The 18509-nt window shown below is 39.9% G+C and overlaps 1 protein-coding gene across 7 annotated transcripts; it reads right to left on the reverse strand.

Moving 5' to 3' along the window:
- Nucleotides 1–891: 891 nt before the first annotated feature.
- SUGP2 (SURP and G-patch domain containing 2) lies at nucleotides 892–18454 on the reverse strand. Of its 7 annotated transcripts, none has more exons than XM_009678521.2 (10): nucleotides 18104–18422; nucleotides 15273–16958; nucleotides 14178–14295; nucleotides 12951–13459; nucleotides 12660–12771; nucleotides 11250–11779; nucleotides 10165–10229; nucleotides 9176–9312; nucleotides 5553–5673; nucleotides 892–2483 (listed from the first exon to the last, which is right to left on the reverse strand). In XM_009678521.2, the coding sequence occupies exons 1-9, from the start codon at nucleotides 18216–18218 to the stop codon at nucleotides 5553–5555; spliced, it is 3393 nt and encodes a 1130-aa protein (XP_009676816.2). In that variant the 5' UTR covers nucleotides 18219–18422; the 3' UTR covers nucleotides 892–2483. The 7 variants fall into 7 exon arrangements, with proteins under 7 accessions (XP_009676816.2, XP_009676817.2, XP_068776492.1 ...); XM_009678522.2 differs by having other exon boundaries at nucleotides 892–4643; nucleotides 18104–18421; XM_068920391.1 differs by having other exon boundaries at nucleotides 15273–16974; nucleotides 18104–18421.
- Nucleotides 18455–18509: the final 55 nt, after the last annotated feature.

The raw sequence follows: 18509 nt of genomic DNA on the forward strand, positions 1-18509 counted from the left end.
AGGACAGTCTTCCTTAAGGCACTGGGCGGGCACCGCAGCTTCCCTACGCTCGTTGCTATACTGAAGCCAGAGAAGAAAGTCTGAGAGGGCAAAAGTGGTCTCTGCCCGCTGCCTCCCCTGACGCTCGGCTCTTTGGGAGATCCTCGCGGCACAACCAAGGCGTGGCGGTTACTGCCGGTTTAGCAGAAACGTTTCATTTCTCTCTCCGTGCCTGCCAAATTACACCCCTAAACAATTTATCTTCTTTAACCTTTATATCCATTTTTTGTCAGGGAAACACGGATGAGAACAAAACGGCATCTCGTACTGACTTTTAATTTGAGTACCAGCATCGAACAGTAACATAGAGCATGGGTTTCTCTGTGCTTAGTGCATGCAACAGATTGGACCTTAACAGAACTGACTCTATGCAACCTTCCCGTTGGAATAAGTAGCTAACATACACCAGTAATTGGTAAGGTATCAAATAAAAGTCAGACTTACAGATTCACTTTTCATCTTAGTGCTGTGTGACTGACCTCTCAACAGCCTCACATTTTAGATTTTTTTTCCAAAATTCTTATTTCCCATCCAAAAATAGTTCCGGTTTCTAAAAGAGGCCTTGAAAACTGTTCAAAGACAGGAACTTTTGTTAACCCCACAAATTAAATATCCTATAATTAACTTCAGCCAAAGAGCCGTTTTAAAAATAAGACTTTCTTGCTTCGTATTTTGTGCTTCACTGCTACTTCGCTACCCAGTGACAGGGTAACGAAATACAAGTTGGCTTTAACTAACCCGTGGCCCTTCAGAGCAAGGGCTCTGCCCTTGGAAGAAACGTTCAAGGAAATTAGCAGAACCTTCTAACAACATGAAGCAGGCACAAAAAGCTGAAGAGAACACACTGCGTGCTAGCACTTTCTTAAACAGCAGTAACTTTATTGCCCACAGATAATGCAAACATTTTCCACACTTGCTGTAATTCAGCAAGTTACCTACTCAACACGGTTCACAAAAACTATTTATTTCCGGAGTACCCTATTGTTCTTTGAGCATGTTCTCATTTAGGTGTTTATTATTGCTCAAACGTACAGTCTGGTTGTGATTGGCCACTCAGTCGTGAGATATGCAGAATGAAAGATGGTACAAGACTTCCAGAAATTCATTTTGAATTATAAAGTATACCTACTTACAGGACAGAAAACAATCCAAAGTATCAGTATTTGAATTTAAGAGTCCAGACTTTCTTTGGGCACAAGAACAGAGGACGTATAGAAAGAAATATCAATAGAAAAAAATACTGCACATTGATTCTGAGAAATGATAGCACAGATTAAGTGTTCACACGAAGGATGCTGTAGTGTTTTGTAAAAAAAATAAATAGGAAAAATGTCATTGGTATCACAACAACAATCTCTGAAAGCAAAAGAACGAGAACATCTGTATTAGTCCAACACAATTACTCCACTGTAAAAATACTATGACTGTAGTTCTTTTACTCCATTAGGGCACCTCCCCCAAATTGGGGATCGCCTCATTTCTATCCCATGAGAGCAAACTTCCTTTCTTCTAGAACCAGGTCCTTAACATTTAGTAAATTTCTGAGGGAAAAGGAAGAAAAAATGGTATAGCTAGGGCTTGAACTTGTCTCAGTAATGCTTGCTATAGCTGTCAGAATAAAAGGAAGGGACAAGAAACCTGGCTTGCATCTTCAGTAAATGAACACTCTCACTTTACCTCTCAATGGAAGGCTGCTGAACACATGTCAAATTTCAGTTTGTTGCAATGTTTCCCCTCGCATCCTTTCTAAAAAAGAATTTGAATTTAAAGGCAACAGTAAACCACACGTACATGTAAAAGAGAAAGTGTTGCTGTCTTAAACTCAGGGCACTGAGAAAATCAGAGACACAATTCCTCAGACACGTAAGTAAAGGGCAAAACTTGCATTTTGACTGGAGCACAATGGTTTTGGCATTCATGTTGCACGTAACACTGTTGTGCATGGGTTTCATGCACTGGAACCCATGAAAAAGTAACTAAGAAATGATTTAATGGGTATTCTGTACAGAAACCATTTAGCAGCATAGAAACAGAGGGACCTTCCTTCCCTCACACACTATAAAATCCTGCTTTACACTAAAATAACACTGCATAATCTCAATTCCACTTATTAGTGCCAAAACGATGCATATCTCTCACAAAGGGCCAAATTCACAAGCAAAACATTTAAACCAGAAATTGTTTAGTTCTACATTTATTGCAGATATTAAAAGATTAACAATGCTAACATGTTTACTTACACTAAAAAGAAATGTCAGTTATCCAATAACATAAGCATCTAATTGTTACTAGCTTAGCACTACTGCCAATTTGCACGGAACAAAAACTAGCAAATTGCTCTACAAGATTAATGGCAAAAAACAACCAAAAGACAGTAGACACACCACTGAAGTTAGTTAAAATGTTCACTGAAGCTTGCAGTCTTCATGGAAGAGAGCCTGGAACTAAAATAACAGAAAAGAAGCTAGTAAACTTTAAACAAGGCAATGTATCTGCATAACAAATGTTTCACATGTACATGTATTTAAATTTTCAAATCAGAGCTGCCTGCAAAAGCAGGTCAAAATAAAAGGAAATTCCTTTTGCAAAAGGAGTGTAAGGTCATCTCTTGGTAAAACAAGATAAAAGTGGCAAACGGTAACCCACTTGAGAGCAACACTGGAATCTCAGCACCAGTGCTGCTCTACTGCTATCTTGTCCAAAATTAAAGTTTGGCACAAGAACGATAGACCATACTACAGTCATCCGGGGTAGCAGGTTGAGATTTTCCCAATGTTCGTCTTTATTTTCAAGACAGCATTATACTCTAAATTGAACTGCAATCAGAAAGGAAGGTACCATTTTCCAATCTGGATACCAACAATTTTCCCAGATTGGGAAGTAGGTGTTTAGCAAATGCACCCCAAATGGTACTACGCTCAACAATCTCAGGTTAAACCAGAACAGCGCAGAATGCTGATCAGGGTCTGAAAAAGTGGATTTCAATGTAGCGTGAAACAACACGTTGCCTTGTGCCTTTCTGCAAATGGCGTAGCATACAATCAAGAATGCTTCCCAAATGTGAATGTGAAAGAAGAGGTGAACTGGAAGTTTGCAGGGAAGTAAAAAATTATGAACAGCAACACTGTCAGCTTCATCAATGAGACTAAAAGGAAAGCTAAATTCTTATGAGTGGGTCTGTGAAATAACTCTGCGGCCAACAGTACTGGTTCCAGAGTATCATTCTAAAACAGACTGTGACTGACAGATCTCCTTTTTGAAAGGCCTAAGTTTTTCACTGTGTAGCTGCTAAACAGGCACAGGAAAGCAAAGAGAGGCAGTGGAGAGCATATCCAAATAGGAATTTAACAGGTAAGCATACACTGCCAAGTACTGTAATAGATGATCTTAAAAGTAGCCCGTGGTCCAAAACATTCATGGATTTAAGATAGCTCCAAGCCAAGCCTATGAGAAATCTCGGGACTGATCAAGCGCGATAACCAGATAAACCTTGAGAAACATATCTGTATTTATGGTCTTGATGCTTCAACTTCTTGTAACGTAAAGGTGAAGACACATACGTTCACGGAAAAACAGAACTATCAGCATGACATTTTTCTATACCTGCCATTATGGTTTTATTTAGTGATCACGTGCTTCAAAGCAAGTAAAACTGAGCGATCAGAAAATTATACTGTGACATGATATTGCAGCTTTTGGTTTCATAAATGCACACAGCAAAGAAAATTCTTGCATTCACAAACTAAAATCGATTGTTACAGGCAAGGAAAAGTTTGTTGCTACAGAATGAAAATAAGACATTCCCTTTCATGAGCAGAGTTTTTAAACAGAGAGAGAACACCATTTTGTCCTTTAAACAGCAGGCACAGGCAAGTTGATAACTGAATGCATTTTTTTTGCATATCATCAGTTAGGAACTTGAGATGCTGCCACATTACCGTGGGGTGCTATTAGTGGTGTACCACAAGCTCTTTGCTTTCCAAGAAGCATGGTGCAGGATGAAAACATCAGCAAGACAGCACTCACTCCTAGTAAGCAAAACATGCGTCAGCTGAAGATAAACTCTCTTTAAAGAGAGAACTTCAGTTGAACGTTAGAGTAACGCTTCACTGAAGACTTTCGACTAGTTTTAGAAAGGTAATGATAGAGGAGGAGTATGCTAAAAAGTAAGATATTAAATTGTCACTTTAAGTAATCCAGTCAGATCCCTTATTGATACGCAAGTCTGAAAAAGATGAATGATCAGCCCTTGAACGTTTATCTGTAGTAACACTGCTAAATCTTTCATTTCTTCAGAACTTCTTCACCAGGAAGTTAGGTAATGCTTTTTTATTGAAGCAGAGTAGATCACTCCAATCTTCTTTCAGTAAATTCTAGAATAATCCCTTAAAATTACAAGCTTTTTGTCTTATTTCTTGGGATTTATTCAATAAAAGAACTTCTGCAAAGCAAATATTTAATAGAAACAGAAATAACTCTCTAAACTGATGGTCTTATACGACTGATGATCCACTTCCAGATGATTTCTGAACATCTGATTTCCAAGTAGTTTCTTCAGTATTTTCTGCAGACACATGAATTACATCTCTTCATGGCTTAAACTTCTTTGAGAAGGAAAGAAATTAGTCAAGAATTTGTTGGACAAGAGCTGCAAAGTTGTGTAAAAACAAAAAGTACACTTAAAATATGTTTGTTCATTGCAATGAAAAAACTTCGCAGCTGAGGTTTTCAAGTAAGAGTTTAGTGTTCTCAAACTTGGATGAACTGTTATCCATCCTACACTTAAAGCCGAGAATCCTATATAAAATAAGCATGCAAGTAGAGACTGTTCTTAAAATTGCTGTATGGAGGAAAGGACTCTGCTTTCCACAGACTCCAGAAGTAGATCAAAAGATTAGCCCATCAACAAAATTTAGTAAAATAAAAACTGAACTGCCTTGCAGTAAGATCTGAATTTGAGAAGGGTCTTGGCTTCAGAAAGGAACAGAGCTGAAGCAGGCTAGTCACACTTTTAATGTTGCTTATTCTGTTTGGAGAAAGCCATCTCATCACGTAACAGGCAAACTTGGCCAAAGAGAGAGGTAAACAGGCACTTCCGAGAACAAAGCAGTTGTTTCTTCCTCAGAAGATCACATCCAAGTTGTTAGCTTGCACAATTAAATACAAGACTAACTTTAATCTTGGAAAATGTTTTCATACATTAGTATTCAAGTCCGCTACTATAGAACAAAGTGTTCTTCATACTGGCATACTCTGCTGAAGATCTTTCACACAGCAAGCAGCCTTTGCATATCCGTGCACTTTCTAGTGAGCGAGTCTCTTATGTCAAACCTAGAAAGTAAGATTTGGGGGTAATTCAGTAGTTCAAAGTAGGTCTGGATTTTCATGAAAAGTAAGAAGCCAGATATACTCATGGAAACAGTATTATTTTCTTGGTAAAGGAAGACTTAAAAAAACCCTGGCATTTTAATGTTTGTAGGAATTCATAAACCAGACTTGTCTATTGCACATACCTATTTACTTGCTCTTTTCTGCCTGTACATTTGTATCATTCTTTGACGGAAAACATCAAATGCATCTTCTTTATTTTCTTCCCCTGCAACACCCAAGCCCTCCCCTGCAGAGGTAGCACCCCTAGGGAGTAAAATGAATAGTTAGAACACTCTGTTTCTGTTACATTTGACAATGTACAGAAGAGATCTAAACAATAGCTTCTAACATAGACACAATTTGAATGGAATGTAATTCTGTTTACTGCAGCGGGGAAGGAGAGCAGAGGTTTGGTCCTTGGCATACCATATCACTGTAAAACAATTCCCATCTCCCATCACACATGCAAACATCCACTAGAAGAAAACGCTCCCATGATGGTAAGGGAGGAGTGAAGATACAGTCATCTAACAGATCAAATTCTTACATGAACTCTTGTAGTAACCACTTTATTCACGGTAAGCAGAATCCTCTGTTGAAAAGATGGCAAAAAATGCCATGTTTCTTCAATCTTAAAAATGACTACGTCAGAGTCTTTGAGGAATGAGCAGGAAACACCACATAAGGCTGGATAAAAGATGAGATCTTTAGCAAAGGAACATAATGCTGCTTACTTAAAACTTCCAGCAAGTTGAGGTCTTGCAGGACCTACACAACAGAAAAAACCTGCAGCTCCTGCCCTCCCAAGAAAAGCAAGTCATTAAGTCATTAACTCATCTCTCTTCATCCAAATATGGCAACAGAAGCAGATGGGCTTCAGCAAAATCAAAACAACTTTTTAACCTGGAAGGAGATGGGAAAGGATGATCCACAAGAATGGTGAGATACAGAATATTAAAAGCCATCTCTCTTTCTCCAGGTTACGTGCATAGACCATACCCTTTACGCAGCTAAGATTAATGACATCTCTGCCATAGGGATGATGCCCCATGTAAGTTTTATCCGCCAGTCAGTTACATTAGTATTATCTTTTAAAGATTTTACTATGTGAAGTGACAAAAAATTTCAGCTTGCCCAGTGTACTGAAATTGGGATTGCTCTGCCATCAGGGTAAAATCAGAGAACCTTAAGCAGTACAGACAGAAATGGTTCTTATCCAATTACTGTAATGACCTGTCTACTTCAGCCAAGTAGATTGCTGTGCAGTTCTAGAAGAATATTTGCAGACTCTTGAAAGGCAAACTCAAGTTTGCAGTCTACAACAGAAACCCTGGATGCTGTTTTTCTTGTGAATGGTATTAGAGTCTGCCTTGGCAGCTGTATGATCAAGTTAAGTCCCATTTTAGGGTACACTCAGAAGTAAAGCCACCTAACAGATCTTGTGGTTTCCTCAGTTTAATGCATGCCTGTGGTTCCCACATGGAGTTATATGCTCTCTGCACTAAAGGTCTGCTTAAAGAAAATTCCACAGATTCCAAAAATAACAAACATCTTACATATATACATTGTTAAATCATCTATTTAGACCTCTAAATGCTGTCTTTTGTTTTTCAAATTTTCAAGTATGAACTATTTGAAGGAGAGACTTTTCATTTGCCATTTCCATTGTACAATGGGTGCTTAATACTTACAAATAGGAAGAACAGATTTTTTGATACTTACGCTACAGTTCCCCTTCTAGGTTACTTTCAGAATAAAAGTACTAATCGAAGACATCACATAATTACTCAAGAGAATCTGTCCTTCGAGTGTGTGTGTGTGTGTGTGCGGGGGCGGGGGGGGGTGTTTGATGTTTTTAAAGCTCTCTTCAGCTGCAGAATTGGTCAGGCCCATAGTTGTGACAGTTAAGTTCTTAGGAGAGAAAAAAGCAAAACAAGACTAACGAAACTCCACTGAGAATTTTCTGGAGCCATAATTTCCATCAAGAGACACCATGCATCCCACGTATCCTTTTATGGTAAACTAAAAATCTCCTCAAACCTCCAAATATGACTTGTTTTCTCAGCCTTAAAGCCTTAAGCTTTCTTAATAAAAAAGGACCTCAAGTTTCAATGTATAACAACTGAGGTACTTGATTCTACCAGCTCTAGAGACCAGTGCTGTATGCTAATGATCAAAAGACGTTCTACTCTGATGTTGAAGTGTCTCCAATTATTAATCCAGCCCCTTTCTTCAGAGAATATTAAACAACATGTAGACTTGTAAACAAGTCATCAATAGAAGAGCTGGTAATTTTAAAAAAGGGAAGAAAGAGTGGAGACTGTAGATTATTAAGTGAAAAAGCCTGCATTGTTTCAAAGCAACTAACAAAAGAAAGCAAAATGTTAAGTTGCACTCCTTTCATCCTCACTGAGATTGTCTCAAAGTATTGTCCAAAGAATGACTTTGATGGGAAAGTAAAGAGAAGCGCAAGCTGTGAAAGCAGTCAATGATAGAGTTATTTAGATAACTCTTTCTACAGAAAAGGTCAACAAGTTTTTTAAGAGTTACAGAAAACAGATCTTCACTGCTCTTTGCAGCACTCTTTACAAGAGTGACACAGCGATGGACTTAAGTTGGAAAAAGTGTGTTTTCACGTATTAAAAATACAATTCTTAGAGTAAGGTCATAAACTTAGAACGCTGTGGGCTAACTGTCAGACCAGATACAAGCAATAGCTTATTATTAGCTGTGCAGTGAGACCTGTGCCAGAAGCTATAGCAGCCAAAAAGTTACTCTAATCTTTGGTCTCAGCAAGTGTTTTGGGGTGAAGAACAAGAATTCCAACACTGGTGAATGCAAGAGAGCTACAGGCGAGGTAGCTTTCTCATTGCACATTTGCTGCTGAAGAAAGAAATATGCAAACTATAGTGATGGCTACTGGATCACAAGGTGCCCTAAGCAGGGCGGGGGGGGGGGGAAGGCAAACAACTAGAAGTATCCCACAAACTAAAAAGATCAGTACTGCCCAAGGCATGAAGAGAAAATGGAAAACCTTGGAGAAAGTAGACAGTTCGCCTACAAACTACTTGCATGGCCTAGAGAGCTTGTCATATGGGTTCAAAGAGAAATAAATTGTTTCTGCCTCCTCATTCTGTCAGGGAGTGGAAGGACTTAATATCCATTCTCTGTGCTGGCAGCAGTGGACACTGGTCACAACAGCTTTAAAAGACAAAACCGAGATTCAAAAATAAAGTATGTCCTAAAGTAAAAAGCACGCTTACCTTCTGGCAGATGCACTTACCTCTTTCAGTATGCAGTGGAACGAATCACGTATTTCTAGTGAAAATGATTTGGTTGCCTAAACTTAGAAGTACTGTGTATGATACTTCTAAAGTCTGTTTATCCATTATTTATTATGTACCTATCATTGTAGCAAGAAGATCCCTGGGGTAATACTATGTGTTAAAAAAACAACCCCCCTCCCCCCAAATCTCCTGAAGGAGGGGGACACCCATATACCTTTAGAAAGCATCCGCACGCTGCAGCATTCACACTGCAGCCTTCAGATGTCAAATTGGACAGCCACCTTCTAGACCATACTTTGCCCAGTTTAGCCAGGAAACGTGTGAAGTCTGCATGCTCAACTTTACTGAGGCCAGAGATCAGGAAGGAAACAAAACCCTGAAATGGCCACATCCAGGTAGGTTAGATACCCACAGTTACTACTATAATCCCAGCCTTTTCCACAGCTGTCAAATTTCTGCAGTTTGTTCCCATTACATACACTTTTACAGGCTCTCTGATTCCTTTTCCTCGTGTACCAAGGCCATGTCCTTCTTGCCAGCCCATCTTCTGAAGCATCTGGAAACCCACGTTTTTGTTTGTCAGTTTCTTGTGTGAAAATTCTAAATCTTTAGGCTTCTGTGGAGAGAAAAACAAACAAACAAACAGAGAAACGAGGGTGGGCTTTCTGTTACAGTGAGAGACCATGTATTTAAATTCCTCCAAAATTAAAAAAAAGTAAATTAACGGTGTTTAAATTTCTGGATATCCAGAAATATCTTTTAAGCAGCATTTCTCTATCCACACAGGAAAAGTCTATCAAAGAGTAAACGTCTCCTTGGCCAGTTTAAAGCGTATTAACAAATATATTTCAACTTCTCAAATTGTTTAATTACATTATTAAAATAGCAAAGAGTACACTTTTATATTTTAAAAGGTAGCTATGTTTTTAATAACAAATACTGCATGATCTGATGACTGACTCACTATTACAAATACAGAAGTGGTCCAGTAGCTTTTTACCGATTTCGGAAAATTTTAACGTTTTGCCAGACAGCAATGCACCGATTTCTTTTCAAAAAAAGAAAAAAAAAGCAAAAAAAAAAAAAGCAAAACCCAGTTTATCCATCAAGAGATCTTACCACAGGTAAATAAGCAAAAAATAGTTCACACAGTACCTTACCTCCTGCCAAATGGTTTTCACTGCTTAGTGATAAATGTAGCTTCTTTTTTTTTTTTTTTGTTAAGAGAGGACAAGATTAATACATCGTTGTTCAGTAAGGCTCTAATCTTAAAATGTTTTTTAATTTTGACACAGATAGTAAGAGACAACTGGAGCCATGGCTCCCCTCAAGATTTAGTCCAGTCTTTTCCAAGATCAAGCTCTTCAGGTTTTAGTTGATTTTAAGACAATGATTAATTTACAGAAGCTGTCTCTTTTAAAGACAATTGATTCTCAGAATGCAATGGCAAGCCAGAAGAGTTCTTTACCTTCTTCTTCTTTGTAACTGGGCAACCACGAGGCCTATCATAAGCGATTCTGACAGGTTCATGAACTGCAAGTCAAATCAAAGACAAAATTCGGCTGTAAAGACAACCAAGTTTAATGCAGAACTCCAAAAATACATATTGAAGTGGGACTCTAATTCAATGCCTTAGTCTAAAACCAGTGCCACCAAGAAAGATCAGAATGAAAACAAGATTGAGGGTTTTTTTTTCCTCAATGACAAAAAAAGGAATTAGTACCAGCCTTCCCTTTTAAAACAAAACGTACATGCAGCATTCTATTTAGTTCTGGACATATCATGCCAGCTATACACCGGTGGATGACATTCTGTAAGAACTTCATATCTTTCATTTCCTTGAACTTCTGTAATGCTCTGACAGAAAATTCACACTGGACTTAAATGAGGCTATTGTACATTATTTTCATAACACAAGTAACATTTACCAATAAACATCATTATGCAGATAAAAGACATTTGCTAAAGTAGCTGCAGGGCTCATGCAGTAATAAGTTTTAAGGCTACTTGTCTCTCAAGTCTTAAAACATCGTGCCACAATCACGCAAGCCATCCACCCCCCTCCCCCCTCCCATTGCTGTGTTGACAAAATTTGATGGGTGCAACCAAAGTAGCTCTGGATTACAGCTTTTTAATCTAAATATATTCAAAGTAGTCAAACATTTAAAATATGTTCACTTCTAGGCTTAAGACTGTTTCAACCTGCCATGCACTGATCAAATAAATGCCCCCAAAACCACTACTATTTTTATTAAGCAGCAGAGAAAGGATAACATTTACATAGAGAATATTTTAGGAATGATGTTTGACAGAGGTTATTCTCAAACTAGACGCCAAACTTCGCTATTGCACTAGAATATATAAGCTGTTATGCAATTATTTAGATTTTCCTGTGCCAATTGAATGAACATTTTAAATGAACAGCATATTCAGTTTTGTATTAAAGAGATGTAATTTTTTCAGCCAATAACAATCAGTAACAAACTGCAAAACGCAGAGAACTACAGGAATTTCCTGTTGATATGTACAAAATATATTTCAAATAACATTCACCTTTTGGTTCTTCTATGAGACATATCCTTTTAGAGGCAGGAATCATACCAACTTTCAGTGACTTGCTGCTGATTCGTTTGCGAGGAAAGAGGGTACCAGGAGCAGGAATCGATGCCTGTGTTGACAGATTTGGTATAGTACCATCAGATGATGTGGCTAGCTGCATTTCACCTGTTGAAATTTCCTCTCCTGCTTTGGAAATCATCTCTTCAGCGAGGTTCTCCTCACTTCTACCTGCTGAGAAGTCCTCCTCTTCTCCCTCCTCTGCTTGCTCCATTTCCATTTCAATCTCTTCCAAAGGTCGGGAGATATCCTCTTCAAACTCAGCTTCCTCCTCATTATCTTCTTCCTCCTCCTCTTCATCTTCCTCCTCCTCCTCTTCTGAAATATCCAGATTTCTCTCTTCAGGTTTAGTACATTCCTCAGCGTCAGTTGTTTCTGACACGGCACTGAAGTTAATGGATGGACATAACTCATAGACTTTCATTCGGTAAAATTTGAAAGCAGAACTATTTCGATCCTGTAGAAACCTGGGCAAAAATTACAGTGAAAATAATGTCAAAAACAGATTTTCTTACCTGGCATGAAGCAAGATACTAGAAATAAATCTCTTATTCATTTTTGAAGGGTCATTCTAGTGATGTTTTGAAGCACTGTAGAATTCCCCTGCAACAGGTACTAAACCCAGCAATCCCTCTCCTCTAATCTTATAGAGCAATATTCATCAGCAGTTCTCAAACTGTTTTGGAAAAAGATATCAATGCGATTATCTTCGTTATATAGATGGGGAGACTAAGACAAAGACAACATGCTAGTCCGAGATCGCCCTGCAGACAAACAGCTAACCCCAGGAGACGACTCAGGTCTTCCAAATTTCAGTCAAGTGGTCTATGCGGAAAGAGGTTTACTGATTCTGAAGAAGATGGAAGAGGTAGCAGGGCTCCATTTCTGTTTGCACAGTACCACTAAAAATGAAAAACTTCTGCTAATTTACATGAGAGCACTCAGGGGCACTGTATTTAAAGCCTCATTTAAAAGAAAAAATTAACAAGGTTGGAAAATACTTTGTCAGAACACTGTTTCAGGACACAAGCTGATGACTTAGGATAGAAGAGAAAAAAAAAAACGTATTTCAGTACACGTGTGCATTTGGGAGGAACGTTCATCTTTCTTAGATGTTTCAGATATTGACCATGAACGAAGGTGCTGAGCGGGAGAACAGGGGGTAGTGCTCAAAATCCCATGTTCCCAAACACATTAAATAAAAGCATGCATCTCTAAGCGACCACAAGATAGACAAAGAGGGCTAAAACAAATCATAAAAGGAAACATCTCTTCAATAATTGTTCAGATATACTTCAATTTTTCTCATTGGCCAGTTCTGCATAGAGGAACGTGTAGGTTACTCACCAAAGGTCCGGGTTATCTGCACTGTTGTCTATGCTGAACTGCTCAATTTCTGGTCCTACCTGAGCAACAAACTTGGCCAGCTTCTCAGCAGTTTCCATTGTTTTAGCATCCACTGCAAAAAACAGAACGTTCATGCAAAGCCTACAGTGCTGGAATGTCAATCCAGTCAAGCTGAAAACTCTATCTACACTAGCAAAATAAATAAAGATTAGAATTTCCAGTAGAACATTCTATAGAATCGTAATTCTTTCCTCATATCATTTTGAAGTCTAATCTTGCATCTTTACTTACCATCAGGAAACTGACAGGACAACGGTGGGAAAAGTTCAGGCGGTGCCAATAAATCCTCAGAATCTGCCCCTTCTTCTGCTGGCAGAGAGACTCCTGGACTGGCGGCACATTGTGAGGAGCCAGTTGTATCCAAGGAAGAATTCTTTTCAGCCACATTGGTTTCTGATACAGAAGGCTTTGGCTGGACTGAACCTTGGATGTGCTTCTCCTGGCGTTTCAGCATTGTACCAGCTGACAGCACAGTCTGTGTCCCTATTGTTGCCCTCCTCACCTTCCTTCCTTGAAGTCCACATGGCGCAACAATTCCGAGCCTTTTTCTTTTAAATAGTCTTCTCTTAATACTTGCTACTTTCCTGGCATACAACATGGCCCTGACCGATTCTGCTGCAGATTCTTCTAGCGTTCTGCCTTCACTGCCTGCTTCCTTTCCAGATGATGTTCGCCTTTGCATCTCTGATAATTTCAGTCTGTAATATTTGTATTCTAGACTATCTTCTTCAGACAAGAACCTAAATAAAAAGGTTATAAATAAAATGAAAGCCTAAGCCAAAAGCACAACTAATCTCAAATTCTCATATCAGAAACTTAGTAACAATTGATCATTTCTGAGGGGTATACTCAGGTCACTGCACTAACAATCACCTGCATCGGTTTTTCCTCAGAATAAAAGGCAACTCCATTTCTAAAGCAATAAGTAAAGATAAATCATGTCAAGCACGCAAATGACAGAGGGTTTTAATGTAAATTATACGGCTAATAATTAATCAGCTATGCTGCAATTTGCACATAGAGACATGCTGCCATATTAAAAGATCACTACATTTGGAGCGTCTCAGCTTTCTTTTTCCAGCATTATTTGTAGAACGCCAGACCCATAGGTCTGTTACATTAATACATATATATATATAAACTGTATTTGCTTAGTGTTTCTACTTTGTAAATGTAGATTGCTTTTAACTTCCTATATTTGGATTGACTTACAGTCATTATTGACAGATCAAAAGGAACGTGGTCTACTACACAAAACAGAAGCAACAGGACAATTTCCAGGGATATTAAGAAGTATAATTAATTAGCTTTGGAAGCATTTTCAAATACTCAGGTGAAATATACCATAGGCTTTGATCTTACACCCACAGAGTGAAATATTAAAATTCTAAGTATCTTCAGTGGAGCAGAGCAAAGTAGTATTACGACATACTGTTCCAATTGCACAAACATGCCTACCAATATTCAGGGCAGTTCTTTTGAGCGTTTCTCTCTTTGGCAGACAAGGTTCCTGAAATAATGCTATTCACTAGCTTTTCAATTGTCTCTACAACTTTCCGATCAGCTCGCTGTGGGACTGTAAGAAGAAATAAAACAGAATCATTTCATTATCTCATCAACAGGGTGTCAATCCTCTTTCTACTGACAACATGACATTCACAATTTTTTGACATATCAACACAAAAAAAGACTGCATTTAATATTAGAATAAATTAAGGAAACCTCAGAAACTTTGATTGTTTTCTCCACTCGCCTTAGAGCTAGCACAGTTCATCATGAGAAGCACTGTGGCTTAAGAAACTCATCCTTTACCATGCTGGGCAAGACAAGTCATCTTTTAAATGGTAATTATAGCACCGAAAGGAATTTGTGTAAAGTAAATATATTTGAACCCTACTTCAAAAGGGTAAGTTGCAAATTATTAGCCACTCAGTGTCACTCCTGTAAAACCTCACTGCTGAAGTAGCTGAAGTTCAAATAGGAAGAAAAAGATGACTATAGTCATGAATAAGCATACTTTTGAGAGGATCAACTAGGTGGCCTAATATTGTAAAGAAGGTAGTTTTCCTGAAGATAGTAGTATATAAACAACTTTGAAGAAATATGCCTGCATCTGGTAAAAGCGGTACTGGTAACATCTCACTGCTTTGCTTACTTGGAAACACTTATTCTGTAACTTAGCCAAATGGCCACTTAGTTGATAGGCCGTGATGTGCAGATGTGGTCCTGGGCTCCCTAACTCAAGGCTGTGACATTGGATGGTGGGACAGCTGAAGCAGCCAAGAGCACAAGGTGAAAATTCCAAATTTGAAGTATAAGTACATGCAGTAGAGGGGAGGAAGGAGAGATGCTTCCATCTGCACAGCTTGGCATAGAGCTGAAAGCTACTGCTATAACAGATAGTATTGCATGCCACACCACTGCCAGGGATTTACATGGCATTTCCAGCATTAAGAATTCCTGCCTAACGAAGTCATGAAAATTTGAGCTAAAATCCTAGTGAAAAATAAAGAAACTATGTACTGGAAAAGTATCTTATAGCATTCCACTTACTCTTAATTTTTGTGTCAGGAGAGGGCTTTTTAAGCTGTACTGTGGAATCCGGTTCAGCTTTTTTCATCTGAATTGGATATCCACTTTTCTCCAACCAAGCCTTCAAATTTTCTATGTACTCTCTTCCAAACAATGTTGAATCATCAAAATTTGGGAATAATGTTGGTGCTGGAGCCATTTCCTGGAGCCCTACAGCTTCCAGTATTTTCTCTTGCCTGAAAACAGATGCTAATGCAAAGGTCTGACCCAGAAGTGCTAAAGACTTACGACAAAGAGAAACAGTGGTCTCAAAAGCATTTGCCATTTCTCTGGGATTACTGAAACCACTTGTCTTAATGCTTAATTCGTAAGCATTGCAGGCCATAAGCAGAGGGGTAACACCTTTTAGTAGACGGTCTTGGAGCCTCATTATGTATTTATCAAAAGGTTTTATTATTTCAAAGAAGCAGTTCTTTGTTTTCACAGCACCCTTGTCCAATAGCATATTTAAAAACTCATTGTCCACTTTGGGAGTTTTCAGAGCAGCATGTTGTAAACTCTTGATGGTAAAGAAACAATAATCTCTGTGTTCTGGCTTTAGTGAGCATTTGAACGAAGCAAGCATTTTTGCACAGGTTTCTGTTTCTAGCTCAAAGAGAGCTCCAAAGAGCCGGGAAAATTCTGCATCATTTTTTATTGCATGAAATCCAGCCCATTTTATGATTTCTATTCCAAATGTTGAAAAAATGTCAGATTTGTCCACGAGGTCAAAACTGAGATTTCTGAAAACGTGCGCAGGCTTTGGAAGCCTGAGGATAGGTCTCTGGGTTGTTACAGTTGGTCTCTGATTAGGTCGCGGAGGCAGCTTTTGATTAGGGCGCTGGATGGTCATCGGTCTCTGGTTAGGATGTTCAGCAGTATCTGGCATTTGATCAGATTGCATAGCTGGCTTCTGTTCGGGCTCTGGTTGCAGCTTTTTAGTGTTCCATTTTTTTAGGGGAGGAGTTTTGATATCCCCTTTGAATACTTTAGTTTTGGCAGCGCCCCTTGCAATACGTTTTCCTCGCAGAGCTCTTCCCCTGCCGATGGTGCCCCTCCGTACCGGGGGCCTGAACTCACTGTCAGATTGAATTCCAAAGTCCATGGTATACTCCTGACTTTCCATGTTACTGTATTCCTCTTCCATGAGTCCTGGTGATCTAAAATCACCTAAAATATCTGAAGAACTAAAGTCAGTTTCGTGTGGTCCGGTGGACTCCCAGGGGTCAGAATGGCCATAGTCCTGGTCGTGAGAAGCCAGGCCCCCATACTCCCGGTCATGAGAAGCCGGGCGCCCATATTCCCGGTCATGAGAAGCCGGGCGCCCATACTCCCGGTTTCGAGATGCCGGGCGCCCATACTCCCTGTCATGAGAAGCTGGGCGCCCATACTCCCGGTCGCGAGATGCTGGGCGGCCAAATTCCCGGTCGCGAGAAGCCGGGCGCCCATACTCCCGGTCGCGAGACGCTGGGCGGCCATACTGTTCGTGGTAATAGTTATCTTTCCTTATGAGAGGGCTAGTAGATCTATAAGAAGGTCCTGGATACTCATCTCTAGGGTCTTCACTCCAGTCATCAGGCGGATGCTGTTGGGTGTCGTCATGAGTATATCTTCCCTCATCATGAAAACTGTCTTCATATCTCGGTCTTGGGACTGGCCTTGAATGAGCTGCAACGATAAAGACCTAAATACATGTCTTGCACTGCAAGTAGCATTAAGAAAAAATTTCATAAGCACATTTAGACACTTGAACAGTCAACACTCCACAACTTTGAGGTACAGCATCTATGTCTAACTTTAGGATACTCCTGTTTGCTTTCTTATGTCTAGAATAATTCATAATAACCAAAATCAACAAAGGATTAAATATGCCTAAACATGCATGACAAAACAATGAATTAAAACCTTTTCTGCTTCTGCTTAAGCAGAAACACAAGTTCTGCTACAACCCCCTTTTTCCCCTCGCTCACTACTTTCTCAGCCTAGGAAGATTCAAATATCATGTTCATAAAGTTTCTTCGAAACAAAGATCTAATCAGGCTTCTCAGATATAAAAATACTGAAAACATGCACATTCTGTTTTCATACTGAACGTCAGACTTGCACAACTGAGCAGAAGAGCTTTTTTTTCTACCCACTGATACACAGTTCACTGAGATTTAAAGAACAGGGCAGTTTTTGAAGGAAATTACCTCTGCAACATTAAAGACAGAAACACTACAGAATTCCTGCAAAATCGCCAGAAATCTCACCCATTCCCTTATTCCAATACCTGAAGTCAGAAAACAAAGGATATATGAACAGATTGTTTTATTTTAAAAAACCCAACGTGCTATGAATGCAATTCATAGGATTACTCCAGATATTCTGAACATAAAATTTAGAAAAGATAAAAGAATTTGCAGATCACGTACTGCACACGTTCACCAGATTAGTCTCTTGCTTTTAGCTTTTTCTTTCTCTAAAAATAACATGACACAGTGAGACCCAAAGGCCCCGAATGCACTCCTATATTTCTTTAACTTATCAGGCACCAGGAGAATTTCATTCTGCAAGGCTGTCTCCAGAGACCTCCCTGAAATCAGACCCACTCTCAGAGGCAGCCTGAACAGAATTCCAGTGTTTGGAATTCAGTTTTTCCTTGGAATTTACATTCCACGTTGAAACAGCGGCCGTCACACCAAACTGTTAGCCTCTTACATACAAAAGGACGTGGAAAAAAATTACTGCAGGTCCTCCTTTAGGCAAGCAAGATGAGCACTGCCACAACAGCTGTTACAATCCCGGGCACATCACGCCAAGGTTTTCATTACCTTTAAAGTGATGGATGGTGTTTTCTATAGCATCGCTCCGCTCCATCCGGTACCTTTTAACTTTGTCCTGCACTACAGCATCAAACGTCTCCCGTGTGATCCGTCGAGAGGCCATTTTTACCCTAGAGCAAAGCAGCACAAAGCCGCCCCTGACCTGGGCACGCAGGTGGGCAGACGTCCTCCCGCTGCGGAGCTGCTAAGGCTGCCGGCCCCTTCCCGGCGCCGCGCAGCCCCGGCCCGGCCCGGCCCGGTCCCCGAGCGGCGCAGCCTGAGGTGAACCGCGGCGTGAGGGAGAAGCCGTTGGCGCCTCCCGCCTTCCCGCCCCTCACCGGGCGACCCCCGACCCGCGCTGCCGCCCGCGGGGGGCCTGGGCCGGCCCCTACCCCGCCCCGCCCCGCCGGGAGCG

This window comes from Struthio camelus, chromosome 26, assembly GCF_040807025.1.
Source record: "Struthio camelus isolate bStrCam1 chromosome 26, bStrCam1.hap1, whole genome shotgun sequence".
Taxonomy (NCBI): Eukaryota; Metazoa; Chordata; class Aves; order Struthioniformes; family Struthionidae; genus Struthio; species Struthio camelus.